Raw genomic sequence first — 27,897 nt, forward strand, 5'->3', positions numbered from 1 at the left:
AATCGATTTTTTCTTTTTCTTTTGCTAGCGATTTAGAAAAACATCCGAAAATTGATCGTTCGAAACGCGGTAAAGTAAATCTGTAGGTAAACTGTCCTACCCCTCACATTTGGGAATTTGACAGCAGCCATCAAAGCAGAAACTGACAGCAGTCGTCAATTTGTGCTAATTGGACAAAAAAAAACTGATTCACGAACGAAACGAAGAAAGACACCACGAACGACGACCTAGCGGCGCGGAAAAGTGTCGAAAAAAGGGAATATTCTCACTCGCCAGAGCACGGGAAAAGTGCTTTCCCCGACGGTACGAAAGGAAATCGAGGATTGAGTGCATTGTGCGTGCTGTGTGCGGCGCGTTCTTATATAATACAATCGGCTCCAGCGAACCCTCTCGGGCAAGTCCAGTCGTCGTCCTCGTCGTTGTCGTCGTCGTTGTCGTCGTTTGTCTCAACAGAGTTGCACAGCCTGTTCTTGGTGTGGGGCGAGGCGGTGGTGCATTCCACCGAAATTTATCCACTCACTACCCTTTTCCCACTGCAAAAGTGTTCTTCACCACGAAAAGTGGCAACAAAACGCATCTCACACCGTGTAAAAGTGCAGACGAGACGAGAGAGAGAGACAAAAAAACCGCAGACTCACTCTTGCCCCAGCAGAGGAGGGAACGGAAGCCGCATCAAATCATTCTCCCCCCAGCAGTAGAGGTGGGGTCCGGAAGTGGTGTTCTGGTTTTAGGCCCAGACTGTCACATACACACACACACACACATACACACGTCACGTACCGCGTTAATTGAGGCGAAAAGTGTGTAAAGCCCACCGCCGTGTGTGTTCCGCACGAACAGCTTTCACAGAGGCCTCCGTGTGTGTTTGTGTATGTGTGCGTCTGTATGCATTGAGTGCGCGCCTGTGTGCGTGTGTGTGTGTTTGTGTGTGTGTGTGTAGGGGGTGCTAGATTTGGCCCGTATGTTTGTTGTGCTTACACTCTGCCCCCACCACCAACCAGCAGCCAAATCTTAATCGATTGCAGTGCGACCGTGCGGTTCCGGCTGTTCACTAACGTGCGCTTACACTGCCCATATCCGTGAGCCCCTGGTGATAAGAAGCGGAAGTGAAAGAGAGTGAAGAAGAGTGAGAGAAAGAGAGGGAGAGTGCGTGTGTGAGAGAGATAGGGAGAACAAAAGCACCGCACAAAGTCAATTGGTGATTAGGGAGGATAGACTGCGCTGGCTGAATTGATCCCGAAACTCCGAACAGCGGTCGTCCCCCTACTGTGAGTGGTGCACAAACCGGGAAATCCATCCCAAACCAAACCGAACCGAACCAATCATCATGGTAAGCCTTGCACTACCAAACTGCTCGAATCGGCCCTACTGCTGGATCAATGATGCTAAATGGTTTTCCGGGTCTTTTCCTCCGCCTTCTAGAATTTCCTCCGGTTTGGCCAGTCGGCCGACATCGACGTCGTGTTCGATGGGGCCGAAAACCGGCAGCAGGCGGAAATCAAAACAGAGGACGGCAAGAAGGACAAGTACCTGCTGTACTACGACGGCGAAACGGTGGGCGGAAAGGTGAACATTACGCTCAAAAAACCGGGCAGCAAGCTGGAACACCAGGGTATCAAAATCGAGCTTATCGGTGAGTATAGCTGCCGCCGCCGCTGCTGCTGTGCGTTATTTGTATGGATGCGCAGCGATCCACCACCAATCGCTGTATGTGTGTGTGTGTGTGTGTGTGTGTGTGTACGTGTGCCGACCCCGTCGCTGGTCATATCGCTGCACCGCGGAGGGAGGGTTCCGGTGCTGGCGTGTGTATGTGTTTGCGCCAAACGCTGGTTTGTGCCAATTTCGCGTAAAGGGCAGAACAGATTTGACTTGATTTTGTTGAATTCGATACCCTTTTTAAAGCGAATTAGACCTACATATCAATTCCGGTCAATTGGTTTCTGTCGGTGCATTTCGTCACCCACAGACATTGTTGGAATTCGGATAAAAAACAATTTGCTTATAGGGCGAGAAGCTCGCACGGCCGCAGAATTCTTATCAGAGCAGCTAGGCCAAACGGCAGACGTCATCATCATCGCTCCCTCTGTAACAGCTAGTGGCAGGCAGTTTTATCAATTTGTTGACTTTTCAGCCCACCACCAAGATATTAATACACACAAATTAAACCAGTCCACAAGGGTTTGCGCCATTCGATAAATGAATCTGCGTTGTGTGTGTGTGTGTGTGTGTGTGTTTGCGAACACAGCAGCGCGCAGCAACAACAAGCGTCTACTTCTTCTCCCGGCTAAATCGTTTCGTTATGGTGCTGTGCCGCGTTCGTTACAGGTCAAATTGAATTGTATTACGATAGGGGCAATCATCACGACTTTCTGAGCCTGGTGCGCGAGCTGGCCCGGCCGGGCGACCTCATCCAGAACACGTCATATCCGTTCGAGTTTGCGAACGTGGAGAAACCGTACGAGGTGTACGTCGGCTCGAACGTTCGATTACGGTAGGAACTGCAGTGCATTGAGCTTGCCGCTGTTGTTTGCTGTACGATTTATGCGATATTTTCTGTTACTACTGCCTACTGCCAGATACTTCCTGCGGGTGACGATTGTGCGCCGGCTGAGTGATATCGTGCGGGAGGTGGACATTGCTGTGCATACGCTGTCGAGCTATCCGGACACAAACAGTCCAATCAAGATGGAGGTGGGCATCGAGGACTGTTTGCACATCGAGTTCGAGTACAACAAGAGCAAGTGAGTCCCGAGAGGGGAAAAAGGGAATTCATACGAGAATGCTTCTTTTTAACGCCTGTCTCCTGCTCTCCCTTTGCTCCAGGTACCACTTAAAGGATGTGATTGTGGGCAAAATCTATTTTCTGCTGGTGCGCATTAAGATTAAACACATGGAAATAGCCATCATCAAGCGGGAACAGACTGGTTCGGGTGAGTTTTGTTTTCGTTTTTGTTTTTCCACGCTTTACACACATTCCAAATTCCGCTGTTTTGCTAATACACTAAACACGTTTTTCATTCCGCCCAACACCCCTTCTCCCCCCCATTTCATGCAGGACCTAACATGTACACGGAGAACGAAATTATCGCCAAGTACGAAATCATGGACGGGTCGCCGGTGAAGGGTGAAAGCATACCGATCCGGGTGTTTCTCGCCGGGTACGACCTCACCGTGACGATGCGCGAGATTAACAAGAAGTTCTCGGTCCGCTACTTCCTCAATCTGGTGCTAATTGACACCGAAGACCGGCGGTACTTCAAACAGCAGGAAATCACGCTCTGGCGCAAGGCGGAAAAGACGCGCAAATCGCTCACGCCGTCGCAGGCGGCCGCCATTGCCGCGGCCCAGGGCGGTGCGGCCGGGCTGATGCCGGGCCAGCTGGTGGCAGCGACGGGCTCGAGCAATAACCCGCACATACCTCACCATCTCGTCGGGCAGGGTACGATGAGCTCGCTCGCCTCGAAGGAGCTGCCGTCCGGCGTGGGGGGCACCGGTGCGGCCGGTGCTGGCGGACTGCTCGGGGACGGTAGTGCCGATGAGGACAGTGTCGGCGGGCTGAAGCGTTCGGACGATTCCAATCCAATTATGGGACTGTTTACGGAGGACAATTCACAGGCGGGTATGTACGGTTTTTGGCGCATGCTGACTGCTTGTATGAGGGTGTGATTGCTTATTTTGGCTTGTCTTTTTTTTGTTGTTGGTAGATTTACGACCTAAACCGGCGGTGCGACAGCGTAGCGACGATGCGCAGCAAGACAACAGCTCTCGCTCGGTAAACAGCAACTTGAAGCTGGGTGAAATGCCCCTACACGTCGAACCGGATGAAGATTCGCTGCCCGAGCAGCAGCAGCAGCAGACCCAGCCGACCCAGCAGCCCCAGTCGGCACAGCAGCATCTGCACCGGGAGGCCGGCGATGGTGCCGCCTCGATATCGCAAACGACGGACGAGGAAACGTCCTCCCTGTTCGATGCGAACGATTTGAGTTTCAATGCGGCCAGCAGCAGCAACCCGTCGGCGAACGTAGCCGCCGCCCCAGCGACGATCGTGGCTGATCCGACCTCCTCGCCGACGGTGAGCAGCTCGATAACGAAACCAATGGCGGGCGAGGAAGCGGCCGACGATGAAACCGGAGTCTCGGCAAGCAGCAGGGACACCGAACAGCAGCAGCAGCAGCAGCAGCAGGACGAAGAGACTGCGCCCATGCCAGAGGTGACGAGTACGGAGGTCAATGCAAGCAACAGCAGCAGCACCACCACCACTACGACAAGTCCGATGCCGCCTACGGCGACAGCAGCCACGGCAGTGTCGAGCTCTGCTTCATCACCGCCCCCATTGGCGGCGAAACCGGCCAAACCTCGAAAGCCAGTGCTCGAATAAGCGGCAGGAAATGCGCCATTTATAATACGCCAATTTGCTCTTGAATCCTCTGGTCTGCGCTGGTCCATACGTCCATGTTGCCCGCCGTTTTGGTGGTTATGAGGGGAAAGTAAGAAGCAATGGAGTTACATGTTAAAGGAAGGAAGAGAGCGAAAGCTAGCTGATACTACACACGAGCACCAATTGCAGGCACCAGGAGCACACGGGAGCGTTTGTGGAGGTGTGCAGGATAAAAGTGATGAATCGGACGTAAAGCGAACGCGCGATAGCATATATATATATATATATAACGAAATGTTTCTTATTTTCTGTTATATAGGAAACAAATTATCCCTTACTAAGAGTTGGGCAAGTTGAAAGCACGCACCCTTGGGTGAAAAAGAAATGTGCAACAATGCAGTTGCATACTCAGCGGTTCGATAGGAAAGAGAGAAGAAGGATTTTAAAATCAATGGCACACGATCGTTGTAGGGAACGGTGGGAAGCGCAAATCGCATGGCTGGCTGGGATGAATGAGCATACACTTTTGGTTTTGGTTGCTGTATGACAAAATCCACCCGTCCGAGGTGGTTTGAGCGAAATTTCATCGACAATTTCGATGAGGCAAGCAGCAGCAGGCTGGGAAAGACACTTCAGTGCGAAATGATCGTTGCCCACTCGGTTCGGTTCACTCACAGTTCACACACACACAACCCTATCAAATTTATCGATGGTTTACGGTTTTGAAAACATTGCAGATCAGCTGGACAGGGGTTGCTGCTTTTTATTTAGTCAATTTTTGGCTGTACACGGGCACGAAATCGAATTTGTGAAAAAACGTCGCGAAATGTAGGTGTAAAGAGCTCTAGTAGCCGTACGCAGTGTTATATCAGTTGCGTGCGGTGGAAACGGAACGTTAATAATTACTTTGTAAGCTTTGCTAAACTAGGTTTTAAGGTATCACCCATCCTATCCCATCCCTTTGTGTCTGGCAGGTTATTATATCCAAATTTGCCCCAGGCCCCTTTTGATTTAGTAAGGTATATTACATAGTGGCAAATTATTCCTGTTGTATTTTCGACACTGTTTTCTTCTCTCCCTTTTTTGCGTACTACACTACTCTAAGAAGGAACGGGGGCGAATGGGTCGTTGCGCACGCTGGCTCCGTAGCTCCTGTAACGGACTGTTGAAAAAAAAAAACAAAACAAAAACGTTGTTACTACATTTAAGCTAGATGTGAGGATGATTGATTGCAAAACAGATCGTGTGTGCTAATGTGCGGGATGGCAAAAGGCACATGCAAAAAAATAACACATGCTCCTAACACGTATATGAATGAGACAGCAGTAGATACAGGTCTTCTGCTGCAAAGGCGGAATGAAGAAAATCGATTAAAAATTAACAAGCGGGATAATGTAAGCACTTGCACACGTGGTTATGTATGCCGTATTATGAACACAACTGAAACTGATTTAACAACAATTTAGGCAAACCTAGACAGAGGAGGGAGTGATAACAAACAGCAACAACAAAAACTATAAGAAGTATATATATATTGAAAATAAACATGCTAAGTATATGAAATCAGAAAGCAAAGTAATTTGAGTGCTACTTTCCTTTCAATTTTACCGTTTATGCAATTTTAGAACACACGATGAAGCGAACCCTGCAGAAGCTGGTTTGAAGTACTGCACCCGGTGTGCTAAACGCAACCTGAAAGGCCGTAAAAATGACATGATCGGATGTAAACAATAACATCGCCGGATCGCGTTGCACTCCGTTGCCGGTTTTTCTGCTTTGCTGCACGTAAAGAAGAAAAACGAGTGAATTGTGGGAAGCTGCCGACAATATGGTATCCTTAAAAACGCTCACCAAAACCGCTACGTACATAGCGATCGGTGGGATTACTTGTGCGATGATAATGAAGGTGAAGCTGGAGGACAAAATACGCAGCCAGCCGTACTACAAAGAATCGCTCAAACTGCTCCGAGCTCATCCGGGTATGATGGCAGTGGTTGGGAACGGTTCCCGGGTGGTTTATCATTCAAATTCCTCCCCTTCCCCATTCCGTAGGTGCGGTACAACTGCTCGGCGAGCCGATCAAGGATCTAAGCTTCGATTACGGAGAGGAAAGCAGAAAGTTCGGCGGCGGCAGAATCGATAGCTTTGCTGTACCGGTGAGGGGACCAAAAACCCGCGGCAAGTACTACTTCTGGGCGGAAATGCAGGACGAACGGTGGGTGATAAGGCGGGCAGAGCTGGAGCTGAAAAACGAACCGGACCGGCGGTTGTTGATAAGGGCGGAAGAGAGTCAAGCCAAGGAGTAGGGTTCGTTCGTTAAGGTAGTTTCGTAAGTAGAGAAAGCATTCAATCGTTGTTGTTAGTAGAGCTAATAAATAGTAGAAACCGATATCACTAAATAACGAACCATAACGAGCAACATCGTATGAAGTGGACGTGGGTTTGTGTGTCTGTGTGCGGAGGATGTTGTGGTTGTGTTGTATGCGGTTTTTGTATGAATTTTATTTAATTTATATAATATTTTTGTAATAGTAATATACAATTATTTTTATTACTTTTCCCCCCGCTCCCCTTATTCATTGCAACAATCCACATACGTACGGCGTCCGCTCTTCCTCTACCACACTGTCCCGGGGGGAGGCTGTCCTTTCCATGTCCTGTTGACCATTGTTTTTTGTTGTAACTGTGAGTGTTAGTGCGGCAGCGTTATTATAGTGCTTTTTGCATTCGTTTTTATTGGCTTTTAGTAGTATTTACCCCTCCTCTTCTTCTACTCTCCTTTGATTCTGTATCACCTCTATAATTGCACCTACTTTACTACTGCATTACTTCCTCTAGCATTTTTCGATTCGATGAAACTGTTTTCTGTTCTGTTTTCTGCTCTTCTACTTTCATTTGAATTTGTTTAGTATAAATAACACATAATTGCTGCCCTTAATCTCGTACTCTCAATGTTAACCACTTTCGTTCACGTTCACTCTCTTTTGTCTACTAAAACACGACAAGTTCATACACAAACACACATTTCCAGCAGTTTTCAGATTTTTCCTCACTTTTTGGCCACCTTTTCCACCATCACTACCACGTGCTCTGCGGGCAAACGATAGCAGCGCCAACGAAAATGGTAAATCAAATCAAAAACACTCTAAACGGTGGTATCTTTAGCTCATTTACATGTATGTATTCTTCCGTTTTAAATGCATTTAGTAAAAAAAAACAACCCCAAAGCACATCTCTCCTCTTACTCAGGCGTTCCATCAGGTTGAGAAGTGCTGCTGGTCTGTGTGGCACTATTTGTTTTGCATCGAAAACAAAACTCACTCACGAAAGCATGTATTTGTATTGTAACTCTTGAGATTAAATTATAAGCAAGGTGTATGTTTGTTTTTTATCAGCTTAGTCAAAATTGCAAGGGAAATGTGCGTGTTTTTTTTTTTCTCTGTGGCGTCCGTGCTTCTATACTTTACAGAATTTTTCCAAAGTACTCATGGTTGTGGGACACTTTCTTTACTGTTTCTAGTTAGAAATGAACTTTTTGAGAAAATGAAATGGATTTTGTAGCACCTCTCGCCTATTTCCAATCGGAAATTCCCCAAAAGGGTTCTACAGAATCCAATTCCCATCGTTAACGTTAAATTCCGGTTGGAAAGAGTCAAGAAAGTGTCTCACAGCTATAAGAACCCAAGAAAAACCCTCTTTAGCAGGAAAAGCGGTGCACACATCTTAGTCAGAGCACTTCATTCTAATGCACTTTGTTTTTTGTTTTTTTTTTTCAAATAAACTATTGACCACATTAACGGGGTTTGATTTGCAAATTGAACGGATTGAACCGATTGATCCGTCGTGCCCTACATTCCTCAACGTTTATTTGCTCTATTAAATCGCATTTGTTCCTTATCATAGCTCGCGTGCTAACACTGTCCCTCTATTCGAAGCGCTCGATCGTACCTCCCCCCCATTAACCTGCCCCATTAACAAATGGCCACCGAACATTGGGGGGGGGTGGTAGGTAGGTGTACAATATAATGACAAAACTGCGTACAAAAAGTAATCAACGATCGCGCCCACTACTACCGGAAGGACCAGTTCCTCCCCCCCTCCCAACGACTGTGCTTTCTTTGCATAAAAGAAGATGGGAAAAAGGGCCAAAGAACATTAGTAATTAATGTTTTAATGTGGGTTTTTTTTTATTCTTTTTCATTAAAGATATTTATTTCCCATGCTTCGGTTTAGCTTTGCCGTGTTTCGTTTAACCAACTCGCTTTTCCTGTAGTAACGCTACGATGTATGTGTGTCTGTCTGTCGGTTTGTGTGCTTTCGTTCTTAGTAAATTGCCTACCAGCGGGTGTTGTATCGCGCGCGAGTGCTCCACGTGTTTGTGTTATGCATCGTTTTAAATTCTCTCCCCCCCCCCCCCCCCCCCGCTCAACGCCCCCTTTTTTCACTAAACACAGTTCTACTACTTCTCATGGATTCACAAATGTTACTTACACAGTAGTTCATAAAATCAAAAGGTAAAAAAAGAGAAAGAAAACGAACGTCTCAAGATGTTCGGCCGATCGCAAAAAAAAAAGCAGGCTCCAGGAAAAGGGACCATTAAACGCGAATCTAAAGCAGCAAACAGACAGCGAGCAGAGATCGGTATCGTCTGTGAATGGACAGGTTCGCTATATCATTAACCACCTTAACCACCACGAGAGGCGATCGTGGACGATTACGGTTACGCATCGTGTAGGGGGTCTACTATCGCTCCGCTACTTCCCCTTATCATACTTCAAACGGCGCTTTTGAATACTAGTTTTTGAAAGAACTCTGGTCCTTCGTGCGTGTTTGCGGATCTCTCTCTCTCTTTCTCCCTCTCACTCGCTGCGGAACCTTCCAATGCTGATACCTCCATTAGCATTGCGCGCACGGGGGGAGGGATCTTGCTATCATCTTGTACGTACGAAATTAACAAACAAAAAGAAGAAGAAAAAAAGCTTCACCTTGTCGCCTCATTTTTCTAGTTCGCATTCCCTTTTAACTTTCCTCGTGTTTCGCGCGCCCTTGCCCTTTAACATGCGCCTTAGTTCCTTATTTATATGTCGCGTGTTCTGCCGTATCCGACCGGCCCCGGCCAGACTGCCCCCGCCGACTGCAGCGTGTATACGTGTCCGGGAAAGGAGGGGAAGGCAGCGCGCCCGCTTTGCGCTTTTTACTGCGTCTTCAGCTCCTTACCGATACTGTACGATACGATCTTGCTCCAGTCGATTTTCGTTCGCGTTACGGGCAGCTGCCGCCGGAGCGCCTTGAACGTCGTATCGGACATCGTCTGATAGTTTTCCGATATTGCCGTCTGGTAGTCGTGCTCGCTCTCCTCGATCAGTCGTATGATCTCCTTCGCCGTGTTGGCCTCGTTCGTGATCGGCACCGTCTCGCGGCAGTCCTTCGCCGACACCAGCTGCACGTTGCCGTCCTCGTAGTAGTGCACCTGCAGCTTGAGCGAACCCTTCAGCTCGGCCGTGCCGCCCCCGGTCGCGGGGAACGTGATCGCCCACACGGAGCGCCACCGGCCGTTCCAGAAGTTTTTCGGCTGAAACTGGTGGTCCTCGATGCAGACGTTGAGCGTGATCTGCCCGTTCACCGTTCGGCCGAACACCGAGCAGGACCCGTTGCGGTAGTGGTTGGCGGAGTATGTGAGCGTCTCGATGTCCAGCATCGCGCGCCACTGCTCGGACGTGTGGTCGCCGTCGTGGTTCTGCAGATCGGACGCTTCTTTGCGCAGGTGGTCGAACTTGAAGCTTTGCTTGGTGCGCGGATCGAAGAAACGGCCACCACCTGCCAGCAGGGAACAGGGAAGGGGTGAGAGAAAGGAAAGAAGAATAGATTTAGTAGGTCCAGTGTATGCTCAATAATAGTGGTGGGAGCTCGGAATTGGACCTACCCGATCCTGATTCCGAGTTCGGAATCAGTTCCGGAGCCGATTCCGATTCCGGAGTCAATTCCGGAGCCGAATCCGGAACCGAATCCAGACCCGGTTCTGGAGTCGACTCCGGAGCAGATTTCGAATTCGGCTCCGGAATCCGTTCCGGGTTCGGAATCGGCTCTGGAATCGGTTCCGGGTTCGGAATCGGCTCCGGAGTCAGAATCGGAATCGGCCTGGGAATCGCAATTTGCTCCGGTAACGGAAACAAGATTGATTCCAGAAATGGAATTAGCTCCGGAAGGAGAATTAGTTCTTGCATTGAAATAAGAAGTTTCAGAAGCGAAATCAGTCCAGGAATCTCCATGAGAATGGATCGTTTACAAGTCATTCATTTTTTGAGGCTATCACTACTTAACATCATTGGCCCTAAACGCCTATTTCTATGGAGATGCCAAAACCGACTCCGTTTCGAAGCCTTTTCTGATTTTGGAACCAATTCTGGAATCGATTCTGGAAACTGATTCCGGACCTACTATCCGGAATCGATTTTTCGGAATCGAAATTTCGAAGCTAGCCGAAATCGATTCCGACGAAATCTTCATTTATCCCATCACTACTCAACAGTCCACTGTAATTGAAGGAAGAAGAGTGTTGTTTCCATGTCTCCTCCATAACAGAGCTACAATAAACCAATTATACAATTGTGGTAACAGTGCAATGTCCTTCAGTAATACGCAGACGGGCCAGTACATAGAAAACAAAGCATAGCGCGTGAACTAGTTCCAGCGTATCCAGCAGTCCAGCCATTGTAATAGGCTGTAAGTAGTTGCAAATTTCGCTGCCCATAACACAACCATAAGATAATCCGGTGTTGGATGATGGATGAGCCCGACGGCACTGGTACCAGACAAAACTACAATTACCATCATAAAAAGGTGTCAAAGAGCAGTGGCGTTAATGGGACACAATTCGTGGCGACCATCATTAAGAGCTTGGGGTTTGGGGTTGAAACTGTGACCTGCCCTGATGTCACGGAATGTGTCAGCGGGCACGCTAACATCGACGCGAACTGGACATACTAAATGAGACACAGTACAAGGGTGTTTTGATGAGTGTTGGAGCTGAAGACACAAGCTGACCAGGAATGAATGAGGAAAGAGGAGAACATACGCATTTCAAACTGGTCATAAATATATACAATAATAATTTAATAGTAAATTGTTACCACATGTCTCATTAAACAACACGTTTGCCGATCTAACAAGATTAAGAATTTATAGCATTTGGTTCGCAATTTGTGTTGAACGATTCTTTCCCAATTTGAATCCTATTTTCATCGTTCTGTGTTTTGTGTGCATTATTGATCGGAATGGAATAATCAAATAAAACGCTTCACCAAACGCTTCAGGTAAAGGACCATGCAAAGGGTATTTGTTTAGTTTCCCGTTTTTTTTTTCTCTCCACCCCATCATATCCACCAATCCAATCAAAGGCGTAGAAGGTAATTTGATATACTTTCGATCGACGGCACAAATAAAAGCGAGAACCCCGAGTTAACTCCACCATCGCCACTACAAACTGCCAGCTGCCGGACGTACGTACGTACTCAACACATCAAATTTTACCCACACACCACCGCCACATAACAAACGTTCAATAAAAGTGAGTTTTCCTTCCCTCCTCCCTCAGATGGGCTGCCAACAAACCAACGAGCCCGCGGGCCCACCAGTTTCTTCGTTAGATTGAATTATCTGCTACATTTTCCATCCGCTTAAGGGTTCCCTTCCACATACTCATTCTTCCACTCTTCTGCCCGTCCCGTTCCCCCCTCAGTGTGTTTGTGGTGTTTTAATTGGTAGAAAAATCACGCACGTTCGTGTGTTCCATCCAACACACAAGAGCAAAACGTGTGTGCAGCGCAATCTTACGCACCACAAACAATAATCCGTTGCGCGGTTCCGTTGCGTAACCACCACCACCATCATCGGGAGAGGAGGCTCGAACGTAGTGCGGAAATTGAAACGCGCTTGCTGAGATGCCCGCGGATCTTTTTACACATCATTCGGCGCCCCATGGTGACTGATACTGGATACTAGATTCCTCCACTTCCTTCACCCAACTTCTTCCAATCAGCTCCAACTAAAAAACCGATCATCCGCGGAGGTTGGATAAGATGAAATAAAGCAATTTTCTGAAGTGGATCACGTTTTAAGCTGCAATACACGATCGTGATTGATCATCAAAAACGGTGTTTGTTGTTGTTGTTGTTTATGTGTACCAATTAAGAGAGATCCTCCTCAAGCTATACTCATTTCCAAATATATCACACGACACGTTACCGTCGCCCAACCGCACAATCATTACCAAACAAACCCCCCACACCTCCGTGTCTTGGGTGAGTGATTCCGTGGTGGCCTTGCGTGGTACGGCGTCTCATCGTACGCAGCCTCACCGGCGCTGCGCAGAGACAAATCCGTCTTCACATTGCCTTTTTTGGTGTTGAGATTGATGTGGCTGCACACAGCAGGCACAGAGACACGTGTTTTTTTGTTTTAGTGAGCCTTTCGATGCAAGTGGCTAAAACACCAACTTCCATTGCCAATGGCCGCTTTTATGCTACACCGACAATTGTATGAATTCATTTTCCAGCGACACCGTTGAGATATGAATCGAATTGAATATGTTTTACCATTGCTACCCGCCCCGTTCATTGCTAGATAAGCGACGAAACGGTTGAACGCCCCCCCTAAGCGATGCTTTTAAAGTTAATTTTTGCACATGATAGCCCCATTGGACTTCCTCCTTCTGGTCCAGCTGTGTCCAGCACATATTTTCATATCTTTCCTCCGTCTCTCGTCACTTGCCAGTTCAAAACAAAGCGGGTAGGGATGTGGTGCATTTGCTACACCACGAGATGCACACAAACGCCCACCCCCCGGTCTATTATGTTACACCACACCCTCGCTATGATTTGTGGAGGAAAGTGAAAGCGTACTTCCTCGCTCCACGTCATCGACGCCGCACGGGTAGAGGATGACTCTCGGTGTAGAAGGTGAAAATTGGTGGCAATGCGCCAAATAAACCGTAGATAAGTTCGGACCGTGGCTGGCCACACCACCGCCCATTCAATGCAGAGGAAAGCAGTCACTTCGTCATCTGCCACACACTATCGCTCCCGGTCGTTGCATTTAGTGTTCGAAAGGAATGCAGACACGCATTCTCCGTGGCCCCTCACTTCTTCTTCTTCTTATCTCACACGCTTGCTCCAGCGGCAGCAGAGACATTCAACAACCACCTCTGATAGTGACGACGACTCCATTGCAAGCACGTTTCACAAGTTCTTTTCTACTTCAGTTTGCTGGTGTGGTACACGGTGCGTTATCAAACGGGACACACACACACACGCCGGAAAAGCAAATGGAGGAAAAAGCTTCGAATAGGCTGATAATGTGAAAAGAGAAACAAATAGAGTTGGAAATATCGAGCACTTTACTGTTTCGTGCCTGTTGTGCTGTGCAGGGAAACAAATGAAGAATGAGAGCAGTGTGTGTTTTGCGTAACGGTTTTGTTCTATCTTATTGGAAGTTAACTTTATATGATGGGAATTTGACTATATGGCATCCTTATTGGACAGGCTATTTGGAAATACCTATTAGATTTGTCAAACAACGGTGCTATAGAGTCCAATTCGCATGGCATAAAGTTCTTTTCCCCCACAACTATGAGAACTCCTGCAAACCCCTATAATCTGTGAAACCTCCTTTTCATCTCCACACCTTGCCAACTACCGGATAAGGGAATCGAAACCAAAATCTTACCACTTCCCCACAAGATCCGGACACGCTTTAATAATTGAAGATGAGCGGCATTGCTTTGGGGAAGAGAGTGTGTAGGCCACCGGAGCACAAAATGCCAAAAGGGAAGGCAGCAGCGTAGACAAAGCAGCAGCAGCAGCAGCATGAGCTCATTGCAATCCACTATCCATACTTGGGTGGATTATACCGGTGGTAGTGGGGGAGAAGTAGCGTACATATGAATCATGCTCGACGCATGGCCACACCAGCACTAGCGGCCACACAGTGAACAATGTAGTCATCGTACGATCGATCCGATCGATCAACCGCGGTGTGTGTGTGTGAGCGTGTGTGTGTGGATATTTGTTTACATTGCAATGCTTTTGCTCTGAGAAATAGTTTAAAACAAAATTGATAAGCTTGTACGTTGTTTAACGCATCGCGTATCGCATTTCGCTGGCGGATTTACCACCAAACCCAATGCACGGGAATAGCATGGGTTTCTCCAAACCAAGGAGAAGAGTAGCAGCGCGCCAGCCAACCGTTACCAAACTCAATTTTTACGCCTTTGCAAACACGTTTCGATTGCTATCGTTGAAATGTCTCCGTTTTTTTTTGTTTTCCTGACAGATTTAATATTAATGAAGGTTTCGAGGCAGAAGTGATAATCACACATCGACCCGTGGTCGGTGTCCTCTTCCCTTTTGTGATCGTTGAATGACCATTGAGCTACGTTTAGCACACAAAAGCAAGCAACCATTTTGTATCTTCTGCTTCTATTATTTAGGAGAGCAAAAGAGCAATTTTAGTGTTTTGAGTCAGTCTGTGTGGTGGTGTGGTTGTCCATAAAATTGCGATTGATACGAAATAAATCTGTACGCCGGAGAGTGCGTTTATTTTGGCATTATCTAATCGGAAAAGCTTCCTTCCCTCGGCTTCCACAATCCTTATCGGAGTGTTTGATTTGCAAAGCAAATGTGACGGGGGGCGGGGTTGTGCCGATCTGATACTATGCACTGTGATAACAAACACGGGCACTGAATTTTAACATTGGAATCTATGTTGAATGGAACCGACAAACAGAGGAGCTATTATTTTAAAAAGGGCGGCGAGGTTTGCTATCTGCTGCAATGTATTGCACCACCACCACCACCATCCATCGGCTAGCATTGACTTTGGTGCCTTTTTGTTTCTTCTCTTCCCCTTTAACGTTTGAAAAAATGCATCCACTTCTACATTGTGCAGGACACGGACGAACGGGGCCGGCGAACGGGTGATCCCAATTTCGAGATTGATTTCGCTTTTTCCCTTTTGCTATCGGGACGGAGAAAAGGACAGTGCTGTGCATCTCTGCTGTTCGATAGCGCGCTGCGCGGCGGACCGGCAGCGAGAGAGACAAAGATTTCTAAAAATATACAGCCTACTCTACGGTACGGTAGTAGAGGATGTGTTGTGAATCGCATTTTCATTCAAAAACTATTAATGGCGCCCCTGACTGGCAGATTCTGGGATACTGCAACGTGCCAATGGCTTTGTGTCCGCCGCGTGAATCGAAAGCCCCCCCCGCCACTTACCGAGATCGTTAAACTCTGTGATGAGCACGGCCAGCTCGGAGTTTTCGAGGATCACTGGAGTGAGCTGGTCCTTGTTGTACTGGGCGCAGGCGGCACTCGCGCCCTCCTTCAGCAGCCGATCGTCGTTCAGCAGCTCGCGCACATCGTTGAAGACTTCGTTAAACTCGCCGGGCGGTGCGTGCATCAGGAAGTCGGACGCGATTCGGATCTTGTCCTGGTCGCTTATCACATCGTCAACATCCGCCATTGTTTCTGTAGCCTGCTGTGTGCTGGTGGTGGCGGTAGATCCGGAGGGTGGAAGAGGTTTTTGGCCGTCTCGGGAGGGTCCGCTTTAGCTGATTTGTTTCACCGGAAAACCCACCGTTGTTGTGTGCTGCAGGTGATGCAGAAGACGGAATAATGGGTCAGATATAATTCGGTAGGTGCGTTGTAAAGGCGGACGGACGAAACGGATGCCCGATGATGCTTGTTTGAACAAACTGTCGTACTTTCGTACTGCAGTATACGAACGGCTAATGAATCTATTCACGACCAAATAATCGAAAGACAAAACTAAACGAGTGCCTAAATTCTGCGCGATGTGTAAAAAGCGACGACTGGGACACGGCCCCGGGGGTTTGACACTTGTTCACTGTCTGCACACACAACTGTCACGGGCCCGATCTAGTACTCCTGCTCTTCGATTGGTAGGGCGCGGCGGCAGAGCGGTGGCGTTGACGAAAGAGAGAGAGAGAGAGACAGGGAGAGAGACACAGATAGCGCTGGCGGTGGTGGTAGTGGTGGGAGCGATGAGTAATTTCTTCTATAAACTTTTCACACCCAGAGCTCGCCTCTTTTCGCTTCGGAGCTTATCTGGCTAGCTTCAACACACGGTCAATGAAATTGAGCCAAAATTGCACAATCTGGTTCACTGTTGGAAGCAAAATTCCCTGTGCCCAGCAAGCAACAGCACGCGCAGAGGAAGGAACACAAGGAACGTACGAAACACACCTATAGTGGCGGAGCCGCGATGCGACGAATGCACCACTTTCGACCGAAAGGAAGCAGCAGCAGCAGCAAGCGGGCAAAAGCGACTTTTAGGCACAATTTCGACCACGTTTTTCGCTTTACACACCTATTGATCTGTTGCGGGCAGACACAGCGAGGCCACTGCTCGTCGAGGTTTTCACTGCCTACGTCGGATTTTTCCGTGCCCGAATTCCTTCTTCTCCTGCGTGTAATTTTTTCTGCAGCGCTTTTGACTCCAGTTCGCTTTCTTCTAGTTTTTATTACTGCGATGACGACGAGATGAAATGAGCTGTCAAAAATGGACAAGGGGTAGGACAATTCAGCACTGTAGGCTTGACATGAAGGTCGAGTTTGCCGAATTTGTCTTATTATTTTATACTCTTATAAAGATGCTTACATATTATATGGACAAAAGTTTAGGCTAGATTTGTATGGGAGATCGTAAACTTCCCGTCAAAAGATTATAGGGTTGTATGACTGAAATTCAATTTACGCCAAAGTTTACGCCTCGTGTGACGTCCGTACCCAAGTGACATTTGCTCGAAATTTTTTTCCCATATTTGCTCGATTAGTACTCGATACTCCTGAAATTGTGGATTTGTGAGTGATCAAGTGAGTTGAAAACGCTAAGATTTGGTGTGTTCGTAAATTAAACGTTCCTCTATCGATGGACAATGCCTGCGAGGTAATTTTTCATTCATAGCTATGGTTTGTTGATGAAAAACTAAAGCTTTCCAATTGACATTTTCGAGCACGAATAATCGGGAATTCGAGCAAATTCCCTTAAACTGGAGCCTTAAACTTCCCTTAAACTGCACCAGTTTAAGGGAATTAAGAAAAAGGCCTTTAAAATCAACTGAGATGCGGCTTTTTCGTTGTTTTCTTCTAGATTCGCTCGAAAATGATGTTTCCTATCGTTATAATTGGTCAAGTAGCCATTTTATACTTAAATAATATTGATTTTTTATAATATAACGTCACACAAAATTAGCTTTTGTTTTTCATCAAAAATCTAAGCTATGTGTGTAAAATGAACTCGACGGCATCGTCAATCGATAGAAGCAAGTCTAATTTACGAACTCACCAAATTTTAGCGCTTTCAACACACTTGATCAGACACAAATCCACAATTTCAGGCGTATCGAGTACTAATCGAGCAGATATGGGAAAACAATTTCGAGCAAATGTCACTTGGGTTATTTTTGTTGGGATATACAATGTCCGTCAGTAATACCAATGACGCAACCTGACGTTGCTGTCAACTCACGCGAGGTGAGCGCACCTCGAATTGAACTCATGTATAAATGTACAGCGCTAGTCGCTTCCTGAACTCCGAAAGAGATACATCAAATATATTGAACTCCTCAACCGAAACAAAACTGGTGTTCCACAGCGTTTAAAACTAATATCACATTAGGTTATGGGCCCAGAGCACCTGACTAGTTAAGTTGAGTGATTAATATAGACAATGGATCGTGAAAGTGAAACGGCACGTGTTCCTTTGTTGAACGCGTCGAATTATCCGCAGTGGAAGTTTCGGATGCTAACGCTTTTGGAAGAGCAAGAGCTACGATGCTGCATCGAACTAGAAGCGGATGTAGATTTCGACGAAACAACGGAAGATGCCGCAAATGAAGCAGTGTCAAAGAAAGGGAAAGGCAAATCGCGCGTGAAGAAAGATCGTCGTTGCAAATCCCTGCTGATTTCGAGAATCAGTGATGACATGTTGGAGTATATCCAGGACAAGGCGACTCCAAAAGATATTTGGAATGCGTTACAACGTGTGTTTGAACGTAAAAGCATTGCAAGCCGGCTTCACTTGCAGAAAAGGCTTTTGACGTTGCGACACACTAGTGGTGGTCTACAAGATCATTTCCTTGTGTTTGATCGCTTGATTAGGGAATACAAATCCACCGGTGCAAAGTTGGAAGAAATAGATACGGTATGCTATTTGCTTCTAACGCTCGGATCAAAGTTTTCGACGGTAGTTACTGCAATAGAAACTATGCCAGAGGAAAACTTGACGATGGATTTTGTAAAGTGCAGACTTCTTGACGAAGAAATCAAGCACAGTTCAAAGGAAAGTGGTACAACGCGTGAAACAAGAATAGACGACGCTGCATTTGCAGGGACCAGTACAAAGAAACAGCAAAAGAACAATAAGAAGAAAACCATAAAGTTCAAGTGTTTCGGTTGTCATCGCGAGGGGCACAAGGTTGCCGATTGTCCAGAAAAAGACAAACAAAAAGTGCTGAAAGGAAACAATGCGCACTTGGTGAAGAGTGATGTGTGTTTCTTTGGTGGCGACGCTGTGGAATTCGTGGAAGCAAGTTGGATTGTCGACTCCGGATCATCTGAACACATGTCGAATGATCGGTCGCTTTTCAAAAGGCTTGTTCTCATGAAGCAACCTATGCACATATCAGTAGCAAAAGAAGGCGAAACTATTGTTGCAAAGGAGTGTGGCGATGTGAGGTTGTTTGCTTTTTCGGAAAACGGAGAATCAACGGGAATAACATTGAAAGACGTTCTTTATATTCCCGAAGCGCGAGTGAACTTATTGTCTGTGAGAAAAGTGGAAACTGCTGGATTGAAAGTGTTGTTTGCAAATGGAATTGTTACAATAGAAAACAATTCTGGCATCGTTGCCAAAGGTGAACGCCGCGGTAAATTGTACGAGCTAGTGCTTTATCGAGATATTGATAACAATAGTGCGGGTTTCTATTCATGTGGTCGTGTGCCTAAAGAATTAGAGTTGTGGCATCGACGCTATGGCCATTTGAGTGCTAAGAATTTGAGAAATATCATCTCCAAAGGAATGGTAGATGGTATGGAAACAAATGTGAAGAATCCGGGTAACGAGTTTGTGTGTGAAGCGTGTCACGAAGGAAAACAGACGCGGAAACCGTTTTCTAATAGTGAAATCAGGAGATCAAAACGTATTCTCGAGCTGATACACTCAGATGTGTGTGGACCAGTTCCACAGGTGGGAATTCATGGTGAACGATATTTCGTTAGTTTTGTTGACGATTTTAGTCGTTTTACGGTTGTTTATCCCATGATCACAAAGGTTGAAGTGTTGGATCGATTCATGGAATACGAAGCCTTTGTTACAGCTAAGTTCGGTCAATGTATATCGCGATTACGTTGTGATAACGGCGGGGAATACGTTGGACGTGAATTCAAGAACTTTTGCAAGGTGAAGGGAATTCAAATCGAATGGACTGTTCCATATTCTCCGGAGCAGAATGGTGTGAGTGAAAGAATGAACCGTACATTAGTAGAGAAGGTTCGTTCTATGATTAGTGACAGTGGCATTGGTAAAGAGTTTTGGGCTCCTGCGGTTCAAACAGCAGCATATTTGGTAAATCGCAGTCCGGCTAGTGCACTGGGCAATCTAACGACACCATTCGAAGTTTGGGAAAATCGTAAACCAAATGTAAGTAATTTGCGTACCTTCGGCAGTGTTGTGTTTGTGCATGTACCAAAAGAGCAAAGAAGGAAGCTCGATACAAAATCGTGGAAAGGTGTTTTTATCGGGTATGCCCCTTGTGGATATCGTGTATGGCATTTGGAGGAGAAGAAAATCGTTGTTGCGCGGGACGTCGATTTTGTAGAAAATTCGAATTTGAGTGAATTGTTAACATCCTCGCGGTCAAACGGCAACAGTGACGAATTTCTTATCCGTACGGTTTGGGACGGACCTATCAGTGATAGTGATGTTGAAGATGATGTTGTCTCCCAACAACCGATCGAAAATGCCGACGATCCTGATAAAACCCTGGCTGAAAACGTTTACGAAGAAAGTTTCAGTAGTTGTATTGGTGATGGTGAAGATAATTTCGAAGTAAAATCGCCTAAAGTTCTTAGTGAACGAAAACGGAAGACACCTGCATGGCATAAAGACTACAACATGAACTACACAGGCTTTGCATTCAATGCATCAAGCTATGTGGATCATGTACCGACTTCGCTTACGGAAGCGAAATCGTCCGCAGATTGGAAAAAGTGGAAAGCTGCAATCCTCGAGGAAATGGATTCTCTTACAAGAAATCACACGTGGACCCTTGAGAAGCTACCACATGGTCGAATACCAATCACTTGCAAGTGGGTGTTCAAAGTAAAGCGCGGGGAATCTAAAAATGAAGATCGATTCAAAGCTCGATTAGTAGCGCGTGGTTTCAGCCAGAAACATGGTTTCGATTACGCTGAAACTTATTCTCCAGTAGCGCGTTTGGATACCGTGAGAGTAGTTTTAGCCATCGCAAATGATTTAAGAATGGTGGTTCATCAAATGGACGTTAAAACTGCTTTCCTCAATGGACATTTGGAGGAAGAGATTTACATGACACCACCAGAAGGAGTTGACATTGAAAGTAATCTTGTGTGTCGGTTGAACCGATCATTGTATGGGTTGAAACAAGCTTCGAGAGCTTGGAATGCAAGGTTTCACAGATATGTCGAGAAACTAGGATTTCGTAGAAGTGTGAGTGACATGTGCCTATACATAAAGGGATCTGGGAACAGTAAAGTGATCTTAGTGCTTTATGTGGATGATCTGCTCGTTGTTGGTCATCAGCTTAATGCGGTCAAGGCAGTGAAGCAATCTCTCTCGAAAGAGTTTGAAATGTCAGACATTGGAGAGGTTAAAACATTCCTTGGCATGAAGATTGAACGCGATGTGGAAGGAAAATGTCTCCGGATAAGTCAGCGAAATTTTCTAGAGAATTTACTTCTGCGTTTCAATATGCATGAGTGCAAGGCAGTCTCAACACCGATGGAGTGTCATCTTCGGCTGAAGAAAGGTGAAGATGCTGAGCGTACAGACAAGCCATACAGACAGCTGATTGGTTGCCTTATGTACGTAATGTTGACATCAAGGCCAGATTTGTGTGCGTCCGTTAGCTATCTTAGCCAGTTCCAGAGTTGTCCTACGGAGGTACACTGGAAGCATGCAAAGAGAGTACTCCGATACATCAAGGGTACGCTTGAGTATGGGCTCGTTTTTCGTGCGAAAGATTCTGCGCCAGTCATCGAGGCGTTTGCTGATGCGGATTGGGCGAATGATCCGACGGATCGACGCTCGTTGACGGGATATCTGTTCCGAGTATGCAGTGCAGCTGTAAGCTGGTTGACAAGGAAACAGTCGACGATTGCGTTATCGTCAACCGAGGCGGAACTAGTGGCGTTGAGTGTGGCTGTTTGTCATGGAAAATGGCTTGTGCGGCTGTTGCGGGATCTGGAGAAAGAACCGGAGCTACCGGTTGTTTACCACGAAGACAATCAATCAACCATTCGAGTGGTCGAGGATGAGCGAGACAGTGGTCGTCTAAAGCATGTCGACGTAAGGCATCGATTCGTGCATGAAGAAATTCAGCGAGGGCAAGTATTGGTAAAGTATATTCCTACTGGTGATCAGATCGCTGATATAATGACGAAAGGTTTGCCTCTATCTGTTTTTCAAAAACACCGAACGAATTTGGGGTTAGTAAGTTCCGAACATTGAGCGGGGGTGTTGGGATATACAATGTCCGTCAGTAATACCAATGACGCAACCTGACGTTGCTGTCAACTCACGCGAGGTGAGCGCACCTCGAATTGAACTCATGTATAAATGTACAGCGCTAGTCGCTTCCTGAACTCCGAAAGAGATACATCAAATATATTGAACTCCTCAACCGAAACAAAACTGGTGTTCCACAGCGTTTAAAACTAATATCACATTAATTTTGTGTGACGTTATTTTATGAAAAATGGATATTTTTAAATATAAAATTGGAACATGGCCAACTAAAACGATAGGAAACATCATTTCCGAGCGGATGTATAAGAAAGTAACGAAAAAGCCGTATCACAGTTGATTTTAAAGGACTTTTTCTGAATTCCCTTAAACTGGTGCAGTTTAAGGGAAGTTTAAGGCTCCAGTTTAAGGGAATTTGCTCGAATTCCCGATTATTCGTGCTCGAAAATGTCAATTGGGTATTCATACTGGAGAGCATGAATGGATTGTACAGGCAGTCCCCGAGATACACGGTACCTCTTATACGCGGATTCGGAGAGACGCGGTTTTCTAAATTTGACAATTCTTTGAGCAAATTGTACTGATTTGACACATCCATTGTAAATTGCCGAATAATTTTCGTTTTGATAGAATGTTAAAAACTATTTCAAAAGGTTTAAAACTGTTATATTCAGTCAGAATCATATCAAATAATTCATAAAGTGACTAAAACCGCCCCCTACTTGCAAAATTACACGAAAATTTGTGATATTTTAGCTGGAAATCACGGGATTCGACTTACGCGGAAATTCGAGATACGCGGTATTTTGCGGCCGTTTTCGGTCCCCATTAACCGTGTATCTCGGGGACCGCCTGTACTTCTTTCCAGTGGAGACAAATGAAGCCGGGATGTTAAAATCTCTTATACAAAACAAGCGATAAATTATTTTTTACTGTTTTGCTTGATGTTGATTTAGGACTGTTTAGTTCGCTTGATAGGTCTGCCTATCTTTTTTCCCCGTAGCTCAATGGATTGTGCTGCATTTTTTATGCAATATTTAAATCAGTATAATGGCAGCTGATACCAAAAATAACCAGCAAACAAGGAAAATATGCTAACCCTGCATTTTGAACCGTTTTCTTTGGACGTGCCGTTCCTATCTGTCAATCTCTTATGTCGTGCAAAAAAGGGAAAGGGATAAAGGCACAGAGATGCTCGTTTCAGTAATGTGAAAACAAGAGATGGCAAGATATTTGGCTAAATAGGGATGAAAGAAATGGCACGCGAAATTGATTTGCGAAATGTTTACAGCGGTACAGTTTGACGTTTGGAGCTCTCTTTGGAAATTCAAAAATCTCTCATTTTCATTCCTGCTCTCTCGCAGCGGAGCAACGGTTTGGAGAGCAGTGGTCGCGTATTGGGGAGAAATGGTCAAAATAAAATAAATGTCTACAATAGTAAGGAATCGAAAATGATGCAACGTGATGCTTAGAGCTGATTATCGGGATTTAAAGGTATTAAAAGACAGATACAATAGTAGCTCTTCTAACAACATGTCGGCTAGGTATCATTTGAATCTTGCAAAAGCAAAGAAGCGACTAATATGCAATTATGGACAGGACGTGCCGTTTGCATAACCACTGTGCAGTGCACCCCGAGCTTGAGGGGTAGCGTTCAAATGCGGCGTCAGTCTCTCGAGAAGCTTGAGGATGCGTGTCGTTCGCTGCGGCAGCCAACGGGAGCAATAACTTTAAAAGCAAAGCGCAACCTACTGGCAACGGTTTATATGAGGCGTTTTTGTGCAAGTGTGTGCTTTTTCTCTCTAAATTCTAAAATTGTGTTAAATAAATACTCACCATCCGTTCTTCCGTAGTGCGTGCAGTGCGCTTCTAGAGTACTATCGCGGTGAAACATAATTACAAGTGGCATTTAATTGAGCAAAATTCGTTCGTGTGTGTAAAAAAAAAGCTAGGAATAAAGTTTTTACGAACAACAAAAAAGACGCTCTTGGCCAAGCAAGTCCAGGCACCGAAAGCCGCGTCCCGGAGAGGCAGCATCTTTTTGACAGATGAATGCAAAGCAAGACGTTGATCCCGGGCTCCGGGCAGCAGCAGCCACAGCCACCGGACGACACCGGCTGCAAAGAAATAGGGGAACGCACACACACACACACACATGCATGCACACATCACACTGCCCCTGCATCCTTGCCATTACGCTCAAGGGCCATCCTTTTTGCGTGAGGTTGACGAATGTGGGGTTAATTCGATGGCAATAGTGAAGGCTTCTTCGAGAACGAGACTGCAGCCTCCCTGGAGCCTGCTTCGATCCTTTGGCGAGGCTTGCTACTTGTGGTGCCTCGCTCTAGCAACCCGCGCAGCCTGGGCATTGATAGTGCGGCAAGTGTGTGAGATAGAAAGAGATGGAGAAGCACGAGAAATCAGATTCGGAACTGGGGAAAGTGCGAGGCGCGGTGCGGCTTTTACGCTGGAATGAGCCCGAACCAGTGTTTTGAAGTGTGTAGTTTTTCCTCCTAGGTCTGTGTGCGTGTATGCGTGCTCTACCCTGCCCAAGATGTTCAAGTGTAGCCACGATGTATCTATTATCAGAAGCAATACAGCAAAAAAGTGCCCAAAACCCAACAGACACGCCGCGTTAGAGCCGTGAGCCACCGACCGAGCAACGCAACCGTGAAGCGGCGATGATGCTGCTGGAAGAAAGCTGTAGCAAAGAGAGAAGGAGAGAGTCGAACCCCGAATTCGACCACGCTGATGATGACTTTCGCACCCTTCCACGAACGGGCGGGAAGGGGGTTGATTTTTCCTTGCGCGAAAGAGACGCCACCCGATAGCCGCCCGGGCTGCTGCTGCTGCTGCGATGAAGCAAAGCCGACCGATCTTGCTGCGGAATGTGATAAATTTTATCAGTCGCCGGCTTTGGGTGGATGCTGTGCGGTCCATCGGTGACATTCCGTCCCTTTTTCGAGAAGCATTTCAGCTTGCTGTCACGGGAATCCAGCTACCACAGATCCTAGTAATGAGGAGTGGCCCATCGTTCCCTAGGGAACGAGAGGAAAAATCGATTAGACTCTTCGATCTTCCGGCGCGCTGCGTGAAGTTGCGAAATTGATGTCGCTGGAGACCTTGACCAATATGTCTGCCCCGGTCCCATCCATCCGCATCCGGTGCAGGACCACTTTTTTCTCTTTCTCTGTCTCTCCCTCTCTCTCTCTTTTTAGTCCCTATTTCCCGGCAACGCATGGCAATTAGACGACAGGTGGCTGAAGGTATTAGACACTCTTTGGGGCTAATACTAGCGCCCATCCGCCGCCCGCTATTCCGTTTTCAATAGGCTAATTGTCCATTGTGTCCAATCTAGCAAATGCTTTTAGGGCTCATCAATCAACGTTGATGATGTTCCCTCGATTCCCTGTGCACGCCCCCCCCCCCCCCCCCACCCTGTCCCTGAGTGAAAGTGATACTTAAGAAATATCCTTTTTGGCGTTTCAGGCACCGAGGGTATCGATGCGATGCGTAGTGAGGTGTAGCAATTAGCATAAAAACCGGGCGGGAACAGCACCGGAGCACTGAAAGGATTTTATGAGGCAAACCGAAAACGGGTCAAGGGGACAGACACACACACACACACACACACTGTTACCCTAAGAAGAGGACGACTCCCTTTTTCCTGGACGTGCTTAGAATTTGCTCCCCGGTTGAAATAGGCTACCGAGAGTGAGCGAACGAGAAGGAGAGAGAGAGAGAGAGAGAGAGAGGGGCCAAAATTTATGCGAAGAGATTATCTAACAACAGGACAGGACCTTAAGGAGGAAACATCAGCATAATCTCCTCCCTCCTCCGTTCCATTGCTCCCCTTTCGAAGGGTTGCTAAATGGAAAACCTGGCAATGTTGGCACAGCTGTTGGCCACCGTGTGCAACTCTCTCGCGTCTAATGGCTTCCATTCCGGCGGAAACATCATCACACCCATCACCCCTACCCGTTTCTATCTTCCACAGGTTTCGCCGTCCAGGGTTGCGGAAGAGTTTAAGTGAAAGTGTTGAATTTTTAATGCAGTGTGTCTCTACAGTGTCTCTCCGCACACAATAATTGCTACGCTTCGTTCTCTTGGGCGCGCTCTACAAAAAAAAGAAGTGTTTTTTTAGTTTTTCGCAATTTTTTTTATATAAGTGTATTGTTGTTTTGTTTTGTTTTCTTGTGTTTGTGCAAATAAGAAACCACGCCAAACAACCTTTCGGTGGCCATCACTGGCTAGTATAAAAAGTGTCGCTTTTTCCGTGTCCCGTGTTCCTCGGCTCGTGTGTTTACTGTGTGAATTTACGGAAAGTGAGTGGAAAATACGCTCAGAATCCTGTCGCAATTTGCCCCTCCCCTTCGGCGCAGTTCTTTCGACTAATATCACCCACCCAGTCGCCATTCGCCATTAACAGTAAAGCCTCCGGGCGGCACAAAAACCACGTTCACCATAATCATCTCATCACCAGCATCATCATCATAGCCGCCACAGAATATTTGCCTTTCGTTTCTCGCCGACTGCTGACCGAGTGACCGATAAACGGAGCGGCGAAGAGGAGAGGCCGCACAAACCGCCGTGAAAATCAAATCCAAAAATCGACAGCAGCAGGGGGGCCAGTTTTCTATTGCGCGGTGTGGCGCGCTCTATTGGCACCGTAATCATCATTGCCCGGCGTCGTCATCATCAGCAGCAGCAGCGGCAAAGGCAGAATCGTATCGTATCGACACCTCGCACACGATAGTGGCTTGGGGCAATTACGGCGGTGGAAAACAGGTCCATTGAAGGGAAGGGTAAAAGCATCACACGCATCACGTCCACCACCACCAACACCACCACTGCCACTGCCCAGAGTGAGTTGAACGAGCGAATGGACGAGCAAACGGTGCTTTTGCTCACGTGTTAGGTAAGTTTTAAGGTTAAAAAGGGGAGAAAGGGAAGGTTTGATAGTTTAAGAGGGGTTTTTTTAAACAGAAATGATTGACGCATGTTAGCGTTGAGGTTTGAAAGGTCCCATCCACTCAGAAATGCAACACTAAGATGGAAAACAAAACTCTTGATGCTCAACTATCCACAAAAAGGTTTCTTTTTATTTTTAGGGGAAAGAAAAAAGAAACAAACGCTCTCGGTCATACGAAATGGATATGCTCTTCAGAACACATTGACCAGAAGAACCATATGCTAAGCGGTGCTTCATGTGCTGGAAGAAATTCCCAGACAGGGCTCGTTGGTGTCATCTGTCACGCGGTACGATGTAACAGCGCAAACCCCGATGCAACAGGTTACCGCGCTGTAGTTGGAAAAGTTAGTTTTCCCCTTTTATGGTCACCCGCGGGGGAGAAGGTCCACCCGCGCGCCCCTTGGGTCGGATCGGGTGTGATGGGGTTTTGTTTCTACTTTGCTCTTCTCTCTTTCCTTTTCGCTGCTTGCGCCACCGGGGGGAGGGGGAGGGGGGTTCGTTCTTTACGCTACCGTTCGTCTCCGAGTGGCAAAGAAAGCAGCTCCGGTGGCAAACAGACGTGGCGCGGGGTTTGGCACCAGCAGTAACCGGTTACACCGTTCCACGTGTCGATTAGAGAGGGGAAAAAGGAGAGCATAAAAAATGTCTCCATTCCGTTACAACCAACAGAAAGTGTGTGTGTGTGTGTGTGTGTGTGTGTCGCTCGAAACAACGGCCGTATACGCTACCTACCCTCGTGGAAGGT

At 46.7% G+C, this 27,897-nt stretch overlaps 4 protein-coding genes across 17 annotated transcripts in view; 3 read left to right on the forward strand and 1 right to left on the reverse strand.

Moving 5' to 3' along the window:
• Positions 1-144: 144 nt before the first annotated feature.
• On the forward strand, positions 145-5,953 carry LOC1276809 (uncharacterized). 8 transcript variants are annotated; one of them, XM_316201.5, is made up of 8 exons: positions 145-303; positions 1,026-1,330; positions 1,423-1,633; positions 2,326-2,491; positions 2,577-2,741; positions 2,824-2,930; positions 3,056-3,619; positions 3,705-5,953. In XM_316201.5, exons 2-8 carry the CDS (start codon positions 1,328-1,330, stop codon positions 4,376-4,378), a joined length of 1,890 nt encoding a protein of 629 aa, XP_316201.5. In that variant the 5' UTR covers positions 145-303; positions 1,026-1,327; the 3' UTR covers positions 4,379-5,953. The 8 variants fall into 8 exon arrangements, with proteins under 8 accessions (XP_316201.5, XP_061503579.1, XP_001688793.2 ...); XM_061647595.1 differs by having other exon boundaries at positions 156-350; XM_001688741.2 differs by having other exon boundaries at positions 157-303; positions 1,005-1,330.
• Positions 5,954-6,091: 138 nt separating this feature from the next.
• On the forward strand, positions 6,092-6,784 carry LOC1276810 (uncharacterized). The gene is made up of 2 exons (XM_316202.4): positions 6,092-6,357; positions 6,431-6,784. The coding sequence occupies exons 1-2, from the start codon at positions 6,207-6,209 to the stop codon at positions 6,682-6,684; spliced, it is 405 nt and encodes a 134-aa protein (XP_316202.4). The 5' UTR covers positions 6,092-6,206; the 3' UTR covers positions 6,685-6,784.
• Positions 6,785-8,540: 1,756 nt separating this feature from the next.
• On the reverse strand, positions 8,541-16,948 carry LOC1276811 (F-actin-capping protein subunit alpha). Of its 3 annotated transcripts, none has more exons than XM_061647603.1 (3): positions 16,766-16,948; positions 15,652-16,024; positions 8,541-10,195 (listed from the first exon to the last, which is right to left on the reverse strand). In XM_061647603.1, the coding sequence occupies exons 2-3, from the start codon at positions 15,896-15,898 to the stop codon at positions 9,573-9,575; spliced, it is 870 nt and encodes a 289-aa protein (XP_061503587.1). In that variant the 5' UTR covers positions 15,899-16,024; positions 16,766-16,948; the 3' UTR covers positions 8,541-9,572. The 3 variants fall into 3 exon arrangements, with proteins under 3 accessions (XP_061503587.1, XP_001688794.1, XP_316203.2); XM_001688742.2 differs by having other exon boundaries at positions 16,642-16,940; XM_316203.5 differs by lacking the exon at positions 16,766-16,948 and adding an exon at positions 16,140-16,377.
• A 6,841-nt stretch (positions 16,949-23,789) lies between these two features.
• LOC5667226 (beta-1,3-galactosyltransferase 9) overlaps positions 23,790-27,897 on the forward strand; it is a 34,737-nt gene continuing 30,629 nt past the window's right edge. Inside the window, exons 1-2 of one of the 5 annotated variants that reach the window (XM_061647597.1) lie at positions 23,790-23,965; positions 26,178-27,098. The gene's annotated coding sequence lies outside the window, so the exon portion shown is untranslated. Of the gene's footprint in view, positions 23,966-24,009; positions 24,113-26,177; positions 27,099-27,897 lie in introns of those variants that run through there. The other 4 variants (XM_061647601.1, XM_061647598.1, XM_061647599.1 and 1 more) reach the window with 4 other exon arrangements.

Source organism: Anopheles gambiae, chromosome 2, assembly GCF_943734735.2.
Source record: "Anopheles gambiae chromosome 2, idAnoGambNW_F1_1, whole genome shotgun sequence".
In the NCBI taxonomy this organism is placed as follows: domain Eukaryota; kingdom Metazoa; phylum Arthropoda; class Insecta; order Diptera; family Culicidae; genus Anopheles; species Anopheles gambiae.

Bases quoted from the DNA above. Each gene is read 5' to 3' on its own strand.
- LOC1276809 (XM_316201.5), top strand. The intron at 2,492-2,576 runs GTAGGAACTGCA...GCCTACTGCCAG, and splicing joins GGCTCGAACGTTCGATTACG to ATACTTCCTGCGGGTGACGA. The intron at 3,620-3,704 runs GTATGTACGGTT...TGTTGTTGGTAG, and splicing joins GGAGGACAATTCACAGGCGG to ATTTACGACCTAAACCGGCG.
- LOC1276810 (XM_316202.4), top strand. From the start codon at position 6,207: ATGGTATCCTTAAAAACGCTCACCAAAACCGCTACGTACATAGCGATC. The intron at 6,358-6,430 runs GTATGATGGCAG...CCCATTCCGTAG, and splicing joins ACTGCTCCGAGCTCATCCGG to GTGCGGTACAACTGCTCGGC.
- LOC1276811 (XM_061647603.1), bottom strand. From the start codon at position 15,898: ATGGCGGATGTTGACGATGTGATAAGCGACCAGGACAAGATCCGAATC. The intron at 10,196-15,651 runs GTAAGTGGCGGG...CCCTGCTGGCAG, and splicing joins CACAGAGTTTAACGATCTCG to GTGGTGGCCGTTTCTTCGAT.